Here is an 18,711-nt window from a genome sequence, read left to right on the forward strand (position 1 = left end):
GTGATACTATTGATACAAACCAAAGTTAACAAGAATGATTTCACGTTTATGCATATCATCAACAACAGAGATTTAGCTGTTTGCATCTAAAGTGAAGTTAAACAGTCTTTTAGACACCTGACAAAGACTAAGATATTTCACAATTTGGCTCAACTGATAAATTAGAATCTAACTTCTGGAAAACATGGAAATAAAGCAAGCATGATTAGTTGTTTCAGCAGTATCTGTGGCTCAGGTCATGTGATTTTCCACATGGGACTTTGCCTTCATCTTAGGTTTTTAAGTCATTCTCAAAGACAATGAATTATCAAAAAGAAAATTTATTTTTTACACTATTTACAGACTTACAGTCAGTTGTCATAAATACATAAAATTATAAGTTTGTACAATATAAACAGCAGTGATGCTGAGTACTGCTGCAAAGTAGCAGATTTGTAATTTTAAGGAAGACGGTTGGCAGTGCTATGCTGACAATACAAAAACGACTGAAGTATACACATGACCAATTCACATTCACGTCAAAAATTTTATTTTCAAAAGACTTAAAATACAGCACTTAAATATGTACATCTAAAAGTATGTATAGATTAATAGTAAAGAATATAAAAATGTTTTTACACTGGAAGTATCAACCTCGAATTGTATAAAACCTCAGTAAAGGTCTATAAATAACAGACTTTGTACAAAATATACTGGCAGAAAAAACAGTAAATAATGAAGAATTGAACAACAATGATTACTGCAGTGCACCTCCAGAATGGCATTTGTGTTCATCACAGGTTGACTTCTGCTAATACTGGTTCTTTGGCAACTTCAAAAAATATTCTGAGCAAAGAAGAAAAAAAATTAGTGACACACACACACACACACACACACACACACACACACACACACACACACACACACACACAGAGAGGAAAGGAAAGCTTCTCCTTACCAACTACTTTGTTTAACTTTTAATCTTAGTAAATCAACTTATAGTGTTAAGTTCAGTATAAAATTAACCCCCTTTTTTTAAAGGGGTATTTGAGGAAAATTTAACATTTTGACTAATGAAAATTAAGTTTTATTGGCATAAAAATGTTTCTAGAAAGTTATATCTATTTTAAATTTATGGCATTTATCAATTTTTAGATTTTGGTATCACAAGGAGATAAAATAAAAAATGTAAATGTAGGCTTCCAAAGCCATCAACCCATTCAACAAAATTTTTCTGGGTTTGTGACTGCATTGTCAATATATATAAACCTAAGCAACATTTCAGTCCCTGTTGCAAGTGACCTCCTTCAAGGTGTTTTTGTTTACTGCTGAATGAGAAAACTAACCTGCAGACATAGCAGTTATCTAATTCTGATAGGCTGTTTAGGATGAAGGGGAGGGATGTTAGAAGTCTTGATTGGTGTTTTTATTATGGCTTTTCATTGGTGTTAACCCGACATTTTGATTGGTGTCTGCTTACTGCCTGTGATTGGCTGAAATTGGCGAATGGAAAACCAGGCAGCAACTGTGACAGCTTTTTCCTGCTGTCTAGCATTTGCTGAGGTGCGCCACTACTCTATATACCTGCGGCCACTGCATTCTCCCGCATGCCTGTATGTGTTGCTTCATGTGAGCTATCACCCCTTCGCACTGTTATTGCTGGCAGCCAAGTCATCAGAAATCTGTACCCATTCTCTGTGCACGATGGACGATCGTTTAGAGAGACAATAGAAATGTCTAATCTTCCTGCTGAAACTAAGAGGCTGTTTCGTCAGTATGCGAGCTTCACCAAAATCAATGTTTGCCACACACATCCTGGTGCTCTGCCACCTCTGAACTGGTGGGCTGTCCCAGTCAGATTTATCTTTCGTGTTCACATATCCTTGTGCTGATTGGTCGCTCCATCTCTCCTACATACACGAATCCACATTCGCATCTGATTTCGTAAACTCCAGCAGCATGTAGTTTGTCAACTGTCTTTCGTTGCGTGAATAACATCTTTTATTCTGTTGCTGCTTCAGAAAACTGGCTTGATGCCTGCTTGGTGGAGAATTTTGCCCACCTGTTCAGTGACACCTTTAACATATGGTAATAGAGCGATGTTTTGTGCTATCTTTAGCTCACCTCTTACCTTTATTCTTTGTCACCATAGTTTTATCTGCTACTTTCATCCCATAACAACTGGCACAAAAAATGGACTTTAGGTTTAGTAGTTCACTCTTTAGATGTCCCTTATCACTGACCCTGTCAGCCCTCTTGCTTAAATATGCAAGGCAAATTTCTTCTGCATAGCGTGATGGGACAATTCATGCAGGTACCTGTCAATACTGGTTGGCATCCTATAGACTCCATGGCCCAGTTTACCATCAGGCTTTCAGAGAACTTCCACATCAAGGAAAGACAGCACCCTATTCTATTCTATCACCATAGTGAATTGGATTCTGCCGTGCTGTTAGTTAAGGTGTTGGTGGAAATTTCATAGCCCTTCCTCTCCATGTTGCATGTACCGTCAAAATATCTAAGCCAACATTCTGGGTGTAATGGTGCAGATTGGAGTGCTGTTTCTTCTATTGCTTCCATAAAGATGTCTGCTGCAATAGGCAAGAGAGGGGTACCCATAGCTACACCATCTGTCTATTCATATAATTCCCCTTTCAACCTGAAATAGGTGGTTGTTAAACAGTGGCACACTAGATCACATATCGGGTGCTATACATTTCTCTAAGACATTCATTGCATCTTGTACTGTTACATTCGTGAATAAAGACCTCACGTTGAAGCTAACCAGCATGCCTGTGGCCAAGATACACTTTTCTTTTCAAAGTCCCACAAAATGGGTGGTGCCTTAATGAACAAATTTGTGTGGTCCACCAAATGTCTGAGCTTTGGATTACTTGGTCTGGGGTATAAAGGGACCAATCTACAGGGTCAGAGTCATCAATCCCTTTTTCTTGATGCAACCAAAGCTCAAGGTACAACAGAGGAAACTGAGAACCAGTGTGACCATCCAGGAATCATCAGCAAACATTAAAGGTAAAGTGCAGCGAAGTCTGTAATTAGTACATAGAACCAAAAGAAGGGGCATTCCACCAAAATGTGGGCTACTGATGGGAAGGCTCCACAACAACAAAATGGGGTTGGCTCATTACACAAAAGAAAACCATGGGTCAGCCTGGTATGGCCGATGCAGAGACGACACAGGGTGGCTGAAGCCTTTCGGGAGAGGTGGAAGGAAAAACGCCACACGACTGGTGTCACCTTAATCGCATGAAGTTTATTAGACAGGGACATAGCCTCCCAAGAGTTGGCCCACGATTGTGCGAAGTGGGATTTGATGTGAAGCTGTAAATCTGCTGCAGGAGGGGTTACAGTTGGGGGGGGGGGGGGGGGTAAGAAAGTGCTCCCCCAACCAAATGATCAGCAAGCTCATTACGTGGTTTACCCTCATGGCCAGGGACCCAAAGGAAGTAAACGGAACAAGCAGCACAGTGAAGATCAGGGAGATGGTCCAGACCAAGGGATGGTGGGGGAAAAAAAACACCAGTCAATAGCCAGGAGGCCACTCATTGAGTCCGTACATAACAAAACGTGGTTGAGTTGGGACTGTTTAATAAAGGTAGGGGCCTGGGATATTGCCATCAATTCCGCAGTAAACACCTCACATGTAGGTGGCAGGAGATGATTTTATGTTAAATGAGTTTCCATTCCAACACAGGATGTGAAGGCATATTCCACTCGATAAGCAGATTTAGAGCCATCGGTGTAAAAAACAACAGCATCCCAAAACTCCCATAAAATTTGGCAGAAGAAACAACAGAATAGTATCAGGGAATGGAATCTTTCGAACCTCGGCAGAGATCCATCAGAATTCGGGGCCGAGGAACTAACCGGTGGTGGGAGGGAGCATGGAAGACAGGACGAAGAAGGAAGCTGAAAATCACGGTGAAGAGACGGAAGGTGGAGCCCAACTGGTAAACCCGCCCGAGAGTGGGAATCAGGTGGGCGATGTCCATGGTCTGGGAACAGGATAGAATAGGAAGGATGAGTGGGAGAGGAATGGACAGAGACAGCATAAGAAACCGGAAGCTGGGACTGCCGAACAGAAAGGGGGGTGGGTGGGTCCCAGCTTCAACCAGGAGACTATCAGCAGGGCTAGTACGGAAGGCACCAGTGGCCAAACTGATCCACAATGATGGACAAGATCCAGGAGGTGCAGTGGGGAAGGGGCAGCTGAACCATGAACTTGACAACTATAGTCCAAGCAAGACAGCACTAATGCCCGATAAAGGCAGAGAAGGCTGGAGCAGTCCGCACCTCCCCTACTTTCAGAAGTCTGATATTAGGCTGCCACAAGAGCTGCTTGTCAAAAAGACGACCCGGAAACGAAACTGTGGGACCACACGTAATCTTCATGCATCGAGATAGAGCTCCAGATCAGGCAGATTGTAGTACAGCAACAGAAGTGGACCACCCACAATTTTAAAGGAGACAACAAACCCATGTGAGAGGGTCCATGCAGATGCATGCAATATAGCTCCCTGGAGCTGCTACTCTGCACAGGCCATCGAGGAGGAACTAACCCAAATGCAGAAATCATCCACATACAGAGCAGGGGGTGACCGAAGGACCGACAGTGGCCACTAGTCCATCGATAGCAATGAGGAAACAAAGTACACAATACAGAACCCTGTGGGATGCCATTCTTCTGGGTCCGTGGAGAACTGAAAACAGTACCAACATGAACCCTGAATGACCGATGGAACAGGAACTGGCGGATAAAAATCTGAAGTGGGTCGCGAAGATACCTCTCATGAAGTGGGAATAATATGTGATGGCGCCAAGTCATGTCCTAAGCCTTGCTAAGGCCGAAAAATACTGCAACCAAATTGCAGTGCTGGGAAAAAGCCTGCCGAACTGCGGAATCCAAGCGAAGTAAATAATCGATCGGAGAACGTCCCTCTCGGAAGCCACACTGGTAAGGAGACAATAGATGCCGAGATTCGAGGACCCAATTGAGCCGACGGGCTACCATCCGTTCAAGTAACTTGCAAACAACATTTGTCAGACTAATTGGCCAATAGCTTTCAACAAATAGCGGGTTCTTACCAGCTTAAGGACAGGAACCATGATGCTATCCCACCACTGAGAAGGGAAGTCACCCTGGAGCCAAATACGGTTAAACACCGGGTGAAGATGTTGCAGTTGTTTATCACTGAGATGTTGAGGCAGTTTGTTATGAATGGAGTCTGGGCCAGGGGCCGTATCATGAGAATAAGAAAGTGTGGAAAGAAGTTCCCATTCAGTAAAAGGTTTGTTTTAAGATTCTTACTGACAAAAAGTAAAACATAAGGCGGAAGCTTCGGCCTGCTGTTTCTGGTGAAGGAAAGCAGCCAGATAGGAGGCTGATGTTGCAAAATGGGTTGCAAGACGTTCCGCGAGAATCAACAAGTCCATGCAAAGGCAATGCAGGAGGTGAAGGCCCGTGAGGGTGGACTGCCGATGGCAACCTTGGAGAGAGCGAACTGTAGCCCATACCCATGACAGGGACAGTAGAACCTTGAGAAGAAACCAAGCTTTCCTGACACCACTGTTTCCTCTGATTAAATAACGGAGCTTTAGTGTGAAGGCATTTAAAGGTAATAAGGTTGGCAACGAATGGGTGCCTCTACACCACGAGACTTTTTGGCGACGAAATATTCCACATGAGCACAGTACAGCAAGGCTAGCAGTGTGAACAATTATGTCAGACACGTCACGTAGGATGTCATCAATACAACCCAACAAAGAGGGAGAAAAAATGACCTGTGCAGTACATAGAGGCCAATCGGCACATTGGGAAGTCCAACATGGTAACCTGTCCATCGGGGAGTGGAAAGGGAGTGAGAGAATCAGTGGGAAATGGTCACAGTAACAAAGGGCGTCGTGTGGCGACCAGTGTAATGAAGGGAGGAGGGCGGGAGAAAAAGATGAATGGAAGAAAAGGTACCATGACTGGCACTGAAATGAGTAGGGAATCCATCATGAAATAGGCACAAGTCATGGTCTGCAAGAAACTTTTCTATGAGAAGACCTCGTCTATATGGAAATGCGGTGCCCCACAATGTATGATGAGCATTAAAATTCCTGAGGAGGAGGAGGAGGTTGCTGAAGAAGGGCAGTTAGGGCAGCAATTGTAAGAGTCCTGTCAGGAGGGAGGAAGATTGCTAACTGTGACCTCAGAGTCGAGGTGGATACTAACAGCAACCGCTTCCAATGTAGTTTGAAGAGGAATCCACATGCTAGCAACACCTGTACGGACCAACGTACAAATGCCACCAGAGGGCCGGCAGGGGGCCTGACCCGATATCAACAGAAGACACGGAACCCACAGAGGGTCGGTGAGTGATCAGTAAAATGAGATTCCTGTAGAACCACACAAGCTGCAGAGTAAGCTAAATGAGGGTTTTCAACTCTGGAAGGTGATGGTTATATCCATTACAAATCCATTGGATAACCACAGAACAATGATTCAAATGGGGGATGAACAGGCTAAGGCCAGTCATGCCACTAGGTCACCACCCTTCACTGAGAGTGGGCGACATCCATGAACAATATGTCAGAATCAGGATGGAAAACTGGGGATGGGACCTCTGGTAACACCAGAGGCTCCTTGTCCTAGGACTTGTTTCTTTTCTGTTTGAGATGGAGAGGATGTCCAGTCACCATAGACAGGGAGCCTGGGAACAGCGAGAAGACGTGTCCAAAACACAAGCACTTAAAACACCTCTTAGGTGGTCGGATGTATGGCTTCACGTCACATCGATAAACCATAATCTTTACTTTCTCTGGGGGGGGGGGGGGTTATCCCCTTCAAAGGCCATGATAAAGGCGCCAGTATCAATGTGATTGTCCTTCGGACCCTTCTGAACACACCGTACAATGTGAACACCCCGCCGTCCGAGATTGTCCCGAAGTTCCTCATCAGTTTGAAGGATGACGTCCCTGTGAAAAATCATGCCTTGAACCATATTTTGAGACTGGTGGGGGTAATGGACACAGGAATTTCGCCAAGATGGTTACAGGCACGAAGAGTCACAGACTCTGCAGCTGAAGCAGTTTTGATCAACAACGAACCCAACCGCATCTTGCAGAGAGTCTACTTTGCCAAACTTGTCTTCAACATGTTCCACAAAAAATAAAGCTTCGGTATTGGTGAAAGTATCCCCATCAGTCCTGGTGCAAACCATATAGTGGGGGGAAAGGTTTCGCCCCAAGCCAACGGGCCTGACCCTCCTCCCAGAGGGGTAACCATGGAAGGGAAGGGAAGGCCGAAAGGGCTGGAGAAGTAGCACTAGGAGAGTCAGTTCCACACAGAGACAGCCACAGAAGAATGGCCAGAGTTCTGGACCCAGTACGCGTTTCATTTGCATAGTGTTTACCCTGATACCACCCACTCTGATCAGGGGCCCTCCCCACTAGCACCACCCAGCCACAGCAAGGGCTATATGGCGCAACGGCCATTGCTGGGAGCTCCGATGCTCCAGGATGACAAGCAACCACTCCTAGGCTAATTGTAGGTGGTCACAGCTCAGGTATCAGAAGTGTGATACCTGTGTGTTCAGGGGGGTTAACCAGAATGGTACATAGTTTTTTTTTGGTTGGGTTTAAGGGCGCTCAACTGCTGAGGTCATTAGCGCCCAGTCACTGTTGTTAGAGCACATGGAAGCTGGTAAAACTCAAGGGGATGGAGGGGACACCAGAAGGACCCGACAAAGATGCAGACAAAAGAAGTAAAAAGATTAAATGTCTTTGGACAAGCCAGTTAAAGTTATAAAACGCAGAATACGAGCAGCTGCTCGAGCGTCATCAGCTAAAACATCCGGTAAAGTAGATGGCAGGGACAGGACAACACGAAATTGACTAAAACGGGGACACAACAATAAAACATGGCGCACTGTTAATGCCTGACCACAAGTGCACTGCGGGGCTGGGTCACCGGAAAGCAGGTAGCGGTGGCTAAACCGGCAATGCCCAATCCGCAACCTGGTCAGAAGGACCTCCTCGCGCCGAGAGGGTCGGGAGGATGTTGTCCAAGCAGTTGGTAGTGGTTTTACTGCCCGGAGCTTGTTTCGTTGGAGGGATGACCAAGCATCCCACCACAACGACACAAGCCTCTTACATATATCCCCACGAACGTCGGATGACGGGACACAATGGGAGGCTGGCCGAGGCAGGAGGACTGCAGCCTTGGCTGCAGCATCCGCAGCCTCATTCCCAGGCACTCCTACATGTCCGGGAACCCACAGAAAGCTGACAGAACCACCGTTATCAGCGAAAGAATGGAGGGACTGCTTTATCTGTTGAATCAAGGGATGGACCGGATAGGGAGCTCCAAGGCTCTGAAGAGCACTGAGTGAGTCAGAGCAGAGTACATATGATGAATGGTGGTGGCGGCGGGCATACTGAACGGCCTGATGGAGAGCAAAAAGCTCGGCCGTAAAGCTGGAACATTGGTCGAGGAGCCGGTATTTAAATGTGGCGGCCCCGACGACAAAGGCACAGCCGACACCGTCGTCAGTTTTGGAGCCATCGGTGTAAATAAAGGTGTGACCGGCAAGTCGAGCACGAAGTTCGGCAAACCGTGAGCAATACACTGCAGCCGGAGTACCATCCTTCGGGAGTAAGCTGAGGTCGAGATAAATATTAACCGGAGCCTGGAGCCAAGGTGGTGTCGGGCTCTCACCCTCTCTGAAGGTGGTAGGGAGGGCAAAATCCAATTGTCGAAGCAGGCGTCGGAAGCTGACTCCGGGGGGTAGCAGGGCAGACACATACAACCCGTACTGACGGTCGAGAGAATCGGCGAAGAAGGACTTTTAAGAGGGGTGGTCGGGCATAGACGACAGCCGGCAGGCATACCGACACAGCAGTACGTCGCGCCGGTAGGTCAACGGTAACTCGGCAGCTTCAGCATAAAGACTCTCGACAGGACTAGTGTAGAAGGCTCCGGTCGCAAGACGTATCCCCCGATGGTGGATGGAGTTGAGCCGGCGTAAGAGGGACGGCCGAGCGGACGAGTAGACGAAGCTCCCATAATCCAGCTTCGATCGGACTATGGACCGATACAAGCGAAGCAGGACAGTGCGATCCGCTCCCCAAGATGAACCGCTAAGAACTCTGAGGACATTAAGGGAACGTGTACAACGGGCCGCCAAATAAGAGACATGTGGAGACCAACACAGTTTCCTGTCCAACGTGAGCCCTAGAAACTTAGTTGTGTCCACGAATGGGAGAACAACGGGACCGAGATGTAAGGATGGCGGAAGGAACGCTTTATATCGCCAAAAGTTGATACAAACCGTCTTTTCTCCAGAGAACCGGAAGCCATTTGCCACGCTCCATGAGTAGAGGCTGTCTAGACAACGCTGAAGGCAGCACTCCAGGAGGCATGTTCTCTGGGCACTGCAGTAGATCGCGAAGTCATCGACAAAGAGAGAGCCTGAGACATTAGGTGGAATGCAATCCATAATTGGATTGATCGCGATGGCGAAAAGGGCTACGCTCAAGACGGAGCCCTGAGGCACTCCGTTCTCCTGGAGGAAGACGTCGGACAATACGGAGCCCACACATACCCTAAACGTTCGATCCGTTAAAAAGGAATCAATAAAAAGGGGCAGGCGACCGCGTAGGCCCCACCTGTGCATAGTGCGGAGGATACCTCCTCTCCAACAGGTGTCATAAGCCTTCTCCAGGTCGAAGAACACGGCTACCGTTTGGCGCCTTCGCAAAAAGTTGTTCATGATGAATGTCGACAAGGTCACGAGGTGGTCAACAGCGGAGCGGCGGCGACGAAAGCCGCATTGGACATTAGTAAGTAGCCGTCGAGATTCAAGAATCCAGACTAACCGAGCATTAACCATGCGCTCCATCACCTTACAGACACAGCTTGTAAGAGAAATGGGGCGGTAACTAGAAGGAAGGTGTCTATCCTTCCCGGGTTTGGGTATAGGAACAACAACGGCGTCACGCCAACGCATGGGGACTTGACCTTCGGTCCAGACGCGATTGTAGGTACGGAGAAGGAGGCTTTTGCCCGCCAGAGAAAGGTGTGCCAGCATCTGAACGTGAATGGCATCTGGCCCCGGAGCAGAGGACCGGGACAGTGCAAGCGCACGTTCGAGTTCCCGCATAGTAAAGGGGGCATTATAGGTTTCCAGATTCAGCGAGTGGAAGGAAGGTCGCCGAGCCTCTTCTGCCTCTTTCCTGGGAAGGAAGGCAGGATGGTAATGGGCGGAGCTTGAAACCTCCTTGAAAAAGTGGCCAAAGGCGTTGGAGACAGCCACCGGATCAACAAGGACCGCATTACCTGAGGTCAGGCCAGGTACCGAGGAGTGGGCCTTAATGCCCGACAGCCGGCGCAGGCTACCCCAAACGACGGAAGAGGGAGTAAAACTGTTAAAGGAGCCGGTGAAAGAGGCCCAACAAGCTTTTTTGCTGTCTTTGATGACTACGGCATTGCGCTCTGAGTCGTTTGTATTCAATACAATTCGCCAACGTAGGATGGCGGCGAAAGGTGCGTAAAGCACGTCGTCGAGCACGGATAGCGTCCCTACAAGCCTCGTTCCACCAGGGGACGGAAACGCGACGTGAAGAAGTAGTACGAGGAATGGAACGTTCGGCAGCATGGATGATAACAGCCGTGAGGTATTCAACCTGACTGTCACAACTGGGAAAATCGTGGTCTGGAAAGGGCGCCAGGGATGAGTAAAGTCCCCAGTCAGCTTTCAGTATGTTCCAGCTCGAAGGACGTGGGGATGGGGTGTGGTGCAGGAGACGAACGACACAGGGGAAGTGGTCGCTCGAACAGGTGTCAGAAAGGACATACCACTCGAACCGACGGGCAAGAGTGGTAGAACATATCGAGAGGTCCAAGTGGGAGTAGGTATGAGTGGAGTCGGAGAGGAAAGTCGGGGCGCCGGTATTGAGGCAGACAAGATTGAGATGGTTGAAGACATCTGCCAAGAGTGAGCCTCTTGGACAGGATGCAGGAGAGCCCCAAAGGGGATGATGGGCATTTAAGTCGCCAAACAATAAAAATGGCGGGGGAAGCTGAACGATCAGGTGCATCATGTCAGCCCGACTAACAGCAGACGACGGTGGAGTGTAGATGGTACAAACTGAAAAAGTAAAAGCAGAAAGAGTAATGCGGACAGCTATTGCTTGGAATGGGGTGGTCAATGGGATGGGATGGTAATAGACGTCGTCCCGAATGAGCAACATGACCCCACCATGAGCGGGGACACCGTCCACAGGGGTGAGGTCATACCGCTCCGAGGTATAGTGGGTAAAGGCAATACGGTCAGTCGGGCGCAACTTGGTTTCCTGGAGTCCAAGGACGAGCGGACAGTGCAGGCGGAGGAGCAGCTGTAATTCCTCCCGATGAGATCGAATACCTCTTATGTTCCAATGAAACAACGCCATCGCTAGTCAAAAAGTTGGGGGAACGAGACGGGGGAAGAGCTGGTCACCTCGACGGCCGCGGAGGGCCAGGTTGCGAGGGAACAATGCTACAACCGACGGGAGGCGGATCCGGTTCCATCGACTGGTCGCCAGCTGCGGCCGATGTCCCTGGTTGTGTAGGAGGGGCAGCATCATTTGCCGACGAAAGGCCAGCTGAGCGCCTGGCAGCAGAGCGTCCCGGCGAAACTGAGGACGGCCGGGAGCAGCGACTCACGGATGGAGCGTCAGTCGAAATGCGCCGGGGGGGAGAGGGGGATAGAGACTTCTTCTTGGAGGCCTTCTTGGAAGGCCGAGGAGGCACAGGGATGGTGGGCTGGACCCGAAGAAGGTCCTCACGCACGGGGTCCGTTTTGGAACGCCGGACCTTGGAAGCCGGGGTCCGGAACGTTTCCCCGATGGACGCCTGAGAAGAGGATCGCTTCTCAGGTGGCGTGTGGGGAGGAGGAGGACGGGTGGCCCCTGGGGCAGAGGGGGTGGGGGGCACGGGGGAGGAGGATTTGGAAGGGAGGGATTTGGGAGGCGGAGGCAGAGCCCCCTGATGGGCGGAGGAGGGACAGGAGAGGGGTGAGGATACCGCGGAAGGAGTGGACACAACTGAGGCAAACGAAGTGGTCAATGGCACGGGATGGAGGCGGTCGTACTTCTTCCTGGTCTCAGAATAAGACAGCCGATCCAAAGTTTTGATTTCTTGTATCTTCTTCTCCTTCTGATATGCGGGGCAGTCTGAGGATCTAGGCGAGTGGACGCCAGGACAATTAACGCACCGAGGTGGTGGGGTGCATGTATGTTCCTCACGAAGAGGACGTCCACAATCGCCACAGAGGGGCTCAGCCTCACACCGTGACGACATGTGCCCAAAGCGCAAACACCTAAAACAGCGCATAGGAGGCGGAACGTAGGGTCGCACATCACACCGGTAGCACATTACCTTTACCTTCTCCGGGAGAACGTCCCCCTCGAAGGCGAGGATAAAGGCCCCGGTGTCGATGCGACGGTCTTTGGGGCCGCGCTGGACTCGCCGGACGAAGTGCACGCCTCGGCGCTCCAGGTTGGCCCTGAGCTCATCAGATTGTAGCAGGAGGTCACGATGAAAAATAACCCCCTGCGTCCTATTGAGTGCCAGATGCGGGACAATGGAGACTGGGATGTCCCCTAGGCGGTCGCACGCCTGGAGCGCCGCCGACTGTGTAGCGGAGGTGGTCTTGATAAGAACAGACCCTGAACGCATCTTGCTGAGAGCCTCGATTTCCCCGAAGATGTCCTCAATGTGCTGAACAAAGAACATGGGCTTGGAGGTGGCGAATGTCCCCCCATCGGTTCGAGAACAGACCAAATAGCGGGGGAAGTACTTCGCTCCAAGCCGGCGGGCTTGTCCCTCCTCCCATGGAGTGGCCAAGGGGGAAGGGGCAGGAGAACCAGAACTAGAAACCGTACCTTTTCTTTTGAAAGACTCTGCCGCAGAGCGACCCGATACGTGGTGACGTTTCATCTGCGAAACGTCCGCCCCGATACCACCCACTCCGACCAGGGGCTCTCCCCACGGGCGCCACCCAGCCGCAGCAAGGGCCACCTGGCAGGATGACCATTGCCGGGAGTCCTGATGCCCCAAGGAGACGGGCATCTACTCCTTGGCCGACGTGGGGAGGGTGCAGCTCAGGTATCTGCAGTACGATCCCTGTGTTGTCAGGGGGCTACAACCTAGAGGGTACACGACGACCCCACCACAACGGGCTGGCTACCGTGCTGGATTTCTGGTGCCATGGAAAGTCCATCATGATCGCTGGTGCAGATGGAGACGCACTATGGGCGTAACTTTGACAACCCAAAAGGCGTTTAGGCCCAATTTGAGTAATAGTGGGTATGGTTACAACGCCGGTGCAATACTGAGTGCCAAGGTCTGAGTGCACTTAGGACCAGTGGTACACCACGTAAGGTGTCCTTCCCCAAAAGGCTCGTACTTCTGTAGAAATTTAGAAAAATGGAGGTCAAACCCCAAGGGGGACCATCACATGGAATGCCGAAACAGTTGAAACTCCTTTTAGTCGCCTCGTACGACAGGCAGGAATACCTCGGGCCTATTCTTACCCCGGACCCGCAGGGGGATGGTACATAGTGACCCGCCACACGGGCTGGCTAGCGTGCTGGCTATGCAGCCTACCATCATAACGTGCAAGAAAAGGTGGAATGGACTAGGAGGGCAATATCTGAGAGACTAGGTAAGCTGCTCTTCCTTACATGGCTCTCACTACGAAACAGAAATTTAGTAATGGAGGTCAAACCCTAAATAGGGACCACGGAATGCCAAAAGGATTAGGTGATTACACAACAAAACCAAATTGCAAAACCAACAGAACCAGGAGGATAGCAGGGCCAACATAAACAAGGACACCAAGAGGGGGAGGAGAGGGGGCAAAGGGAAGGAACAAGGAGAGGAAAGGAGGGGGAAGGGCAAGGGCAGGGGCAAGGAAATGCAGCCCTGGAAAGAAGGAAGGCTGCAATAGCTCAGGGCCCCGTGCTCGCCACACACGTACTCACGAAAGAACCGTTAGCCCCCTGGGGGAACACTGGGGGCACCACAGAGCCATAAACCAGACTCCCATAGTCAAGGTGGGATTTAACCAGGGCTCTGTGGAGCTGCAGCAGCGTAGAGCAATCTGCACCCCGTTAGTGTTTCTCAAGCAGTGGAGGGCACTGAGGTGCTGTCAGCAATTCCTCTTCAACTTGACAACCAGCCCTATGAATCGATATGTCTCCACTACAGTAAGTGGATCATCATTAAGGTAAAGCTCTGGTTCCGGATGAATGGTGCTCCACTAACAGAAGTGCATGCAAGACAACTTCGCAGCTGAGAATTGAAGCTGTGGGCTAAAGCCCAAGACAGTGACTTGTGGATGGCTTCCTGTAGGTGCCGCTCAGGAACATCAGTACTGGAGGAGCAGTACGATATGTAGAAATAATCTGAATACAGAGAAAGTGGGACAGATGGCCCGACAGCTGCTGCTAGACCATTAATGGCCACTAAAAACGGACACTGTATTGAGCCTTGTGGGACCGCATTCTCCTGAATATGGGGAAGGAGGGAATATGGGAGACACCAACACGGACACTAGAAGTATGGAGCAATAGTAAATTTTGGGGGAAAAAAAAAAAAAAAAAAAAATCAGGAGTGGGCCTTGAGCCCCCACTCAATGTGGCAAGGATTTGATGTCCCCAGGTCGTCATAAATCAAAAGAGATTGTCTGGAAAAGGCTGTTCGGATGGCAGTCTCTAGGGAAACTAGATTATGAGTGGTAGAGCGACCCTGGCGGAAACTGTCTTGGCATGGAGTGAGTAGGCCACATGACTCCTGGACCCAACATAACTGTTGACTTGCCATACATTCTAACAGCTTACAAAGAACATTGGTGAGGCTAATGGGCCGATAGCTATCCACATCAAGTGGGTATTTGCCAGGTTTGAGCACTGGAATGATAGTGCTCTCGCCATTATTATGGAAGAGACCATCCCATCAGATCCGGTCGAAGATGACTAGGAAATGTCGCTTTTAGCCACACAAGAGATGTTTGATCATTGACTGGATCCAATATGGCCTAGGAGCTGTGTCTGGGCAATATGCAAGGACAATGAGGAGCTCCCACTCTGTAAATGGAGCATTACAGGGTTCACTGTAATGTTCAGTGAAGCAGGCGGCTTTCCTTTCCATCCACCATTTGAGGATGCAAGATACTGGGGGATAATTCCCAGACACAGAGGCTTGAGCATAGTGCTCAGATAAGTGCTCGGCAACTGTGTTTGCCCCAGATGGCCCACAGCTCACGGCACACAGTGTGGTACTACTTGTACTTGTGAGGACGATGGTAATGTAACTGTAGCATATGTGGATATAAATCCAACGGGGTGTAATCTTTCAAATTTATGTTTAGCTCTTGGCTAAACCTTCTATGATGGTTTACATTAATTTTATCTTCACTTTTTAGTGTACAATAGTATTAATAGTAAAAATGTGAAATTGCTGCATGTGAATAACCTTTGTTGTCACAAATATCTGGCTGTTTCTTTCGAATATATTGTTTCCGACATGGTTGTCACAATGATTTCACATCCATTCTGACACGAGATTTTACCTCTTACTTCTCAACATTGTCTGTCTACTGGCTGTGTAGAACCAGCCACTTATCTATTCCTTTTTATTTCCATTGTATCTAATAGTGAGAGCTGAGAACACAGCTGCTTGACACATGGAAGTATGCCACTGTCTCTTCCCTATACTTTCACTCTCTTGCAGTAATGTATATTTAATATTTTAACAGTTTTGAAGTCAATCGATTCCAACAAACTGCAGTTTGAACATGGTAGATATTCATAAGAAACTAAGATATGTGGTACACATTCTCATGGTTGGCAGCACTACCAAATATGCTGCTCAATCATCACTTCTCTCCCTGAATTCATACTCATTCTCAGCAAGGATAGCATCACTTTTCTCCCTTATGAATTTTTTTAAAGGTAAATCTACACAATATCAGTTTCCAAAGCTTTAAATCTGCAAACATGGCGACACTTTCAAATAACAAATCTAGGAACCTTACTTTGGAATCAGGTAAATACAGTAATTTTTTCAGTACTGCAGAGGATTCTAAGCAGTGTGTTTTTCAATGAAGAATAGTTAATGTAATGGATTACACACTTACTTGTGGGAATATTTGTTTCTTACTGTGGACAATGCTTCCTTTGGTTTCATCTTCAGCATGTCATTCAACTTCAAAACCAGATCCTTGATTTCTTCAAGACTATAACCTGTGAAAGAAACCAGTATTATCACCGTATTCAATAACCATCTGTGTATCTTAATTGTACAACTGACTCACCAGAATAATACTGAAGAGTTTTTGTCCACCCAGATATTTCTTTCATTTTTAAAGCAAGTAATAAAGCAGCTGCAGCCAACTTTGAATCCGATTCAGACACAAATGTGTATTCCATAAGGGAGAGTTCAAGGATGTAACGTGCCAATGTGAGGACTGGTAGAGTTACTTTGGAACACTGCAACAAATTTTAAGCAATAATAAGCACACAATTGTGAATATGTAACTGAAAAATGTATTACTACTTAACAGCAAGTCATACAATTACTTGCTGCATTATCATGACAATCTAGACTACCAGACCCACAATTTATGTACTGATTTTATGTACTACCAAGAATAATGCTTCACATCACTTTTGAACTTTGTAACAGAATTCAAATTTTATCAGATTAACAATGGAAATTAACTCCCATGTGGGAATCATTTAAACTGTTTTTGATAGAATTAGATGTACTTTTCATTCCAATTTATGCATCGTGAGGAGATCCTCCAGGTTGTTGAATGTGTCAGAAGAACACTACACAAATATTTAAAATGAAAAGCAAACAATGAGAAATAGAAGTATGCTGATGTGCCTCCCATATAGGAGTAGTTTTTCACCAAGAACTGATTTAGGCTCTTCTTTAACTGAACTTTTTTAGTAGTAAAACTTTTTGTGGCTGCTGGCATACTACTGAAAATTTGTATTTCTGAATAATGGATATTTTTTGGACTGAAATGTTCAAGTATTTTTGAAGATTATTCTGATTTCTAGTATTAATTCCATGACCTTAGCTGTTTGTGTGAGGAAGATTTTTAAAAAGTGATCGAGGAATAAATCTAGTGAAAAGCAGTAGTTAGCATCCTTATTTCCTTACACAGGCCTCTGCAGTCTGTTTTAGTTCATGCTCAGTTCTTAATACAGGTTTTTGCACTTGGGAAGGCTTAGTTTGGCTTTGAGTTACCCCAAAAAATAATCCCATATGACATTATGGAATGATAGTGGGCCTTTTCATTTTTATATCTATGACAACACTCAACATTGCAAATATAAGTTTGTTTACACACTTTAGCAGTTCTGTGGTGTGCTCCTTTCACTCCTGTTTGTCTTCTTAGGCAAATATGGCAGATAACCTTTCACAAGCTCCGAACTGCAAGTAGGGCATTTCCAAAGTTGAGTGACAAAACATCAGCTAAGAACCATTTACTAATGCTCATGAAAATTTTATTAACCTATCTTCCTACGACTACATTTGATTTGTTACTGATTGCAATGTCCATGTCAGCTGCAAACAAAAACTCGGCATCTGGCAATGGTACTGATGAATGATCATTGATACACACGAAAAGAGCAAGAGGCCTAAGATGGAACACCTTGTGGGACACCTCACCTCATTTATTAGTTATCTGTGATGCGTGATAGCTTAATTCATTTCTTTCCTAATGACACCCTCTGTGTCCTGTCAGATACAGGAATTGGACAATTTTGCAACAATTCTTGTTACTCGATTATAATCTGATTTACTTAGAAGGGTATTGTGATTTACAGTCAAATGTCTTTGACATAGAACAACAGTAGACTGTAATTTAACATATTTAGTACATTTTTACTGTATGTGTATTAGAACTCTAGAAATCTGAACTGAGACTTTGGTAATATATTTGTTATCAGATGGTTAAGAAGCTGACTGCTTTTTCTAGAACTTTGTGACTACTGGCAAAAGTGAAATGGGATGGAAATTTGACACTCTTAAACAATGGCTTAATTTCAGCATATTTCAACCATTCAGGTAATGGTCCACTAATAAATGACTTTTTACACAGATAGCTTAGCATGTTATGAAACTAAGAAGCACACTAAATTGTTGATATTTTATCTTTACTAGAATCTTTTGATGTTAAAGATTTTATAACGGGATTACCTCTGCTTGGTGAGTGATGGTCGTATTCATAATAGTGAAGTTACCTGTACTGTCTGGTCTGATAGACTACATTTAAGTCACCAGTAACCACTATTTCTTTGTTTTTATGTTTATTAGGTCAGAACAGTTTCACAGTTTATGAAACGATTGGAATTACCAGTAGGTGCTCAATAGACACTATTATGAAATTCTACTTTTGTTACACATGCTCCTATATGCTGCTCCAGGTAATATTTATGAATATTTGTTCTTAAATTTATGACAAGCCATTATTCCCATATCTGTTCTACAAAAGTGAGATGCTAACCTAAATCATGTAGCACTTAACACATGTTCAAGAGAGGTGGGTTACGTCAACTGGGTTTGACGACTAATTCATCAATGCAGATTAGTTTATTAATTTTACTTTTTAGTCCTAGAATATTCTGATGCAGTGAGGACTACTGACATTCCCCACTGAGTTGAAA

At 46.8% G+C, this 18,711-nt stretch overlaps 1 protein-coding gene across 3 annotated transcripts in view; it reads right to left on the minus strand.

Annotated features, from left to right (window-relative positions):
• Positions 1–304: 304 nt before the first annotated feature.
• LOC126162043 (G2/mitotic-specific cyclin-B3) overlaps positions 305–18,711 on the minus strand; it is a 75,135-nt gene continuing 56,728 nt past the window's right edge. For all 3 annotated transcript variants that reach the window (XM_049918277.1, XM_049918279.1, XM_049918276.1), the window contains exons 7-9: positions 16,344–16,518; positions 16,167–16,272; positions 305–825 (exon numbers count right to left, since the gene is read on the minus strand). In XM_049918277.1, coding sequence (XP_049774234.1) covers positions 774–825; positions 16,167–16,272; positions 16,344–16,518 — 333 coding nt within the window. In that variant the 3' untranslated portion in view covers positions 305–773. The remainder of the gene's footprint in view (positions 826–16,166; positions 16,273–16,343; positions 16,519–18,711) is intronic.

The sequence above is a fragment of the Schistocerca cancellata genome, chromosome 2 (genome assembly GCF_023864275.1).
Source record: "Schistocerca cancellata isolate TAMUIC-IGC-003103 chromosome 2, iqSchCanc2.1, whole genome shotgun sequence".
Taxonomy (NCBI): Eukaryota; Metazoa; Arthropoda; class Insecta; order Orthoptera; family Acrididae; genus Schistocerca; species Schistocerca cancellata.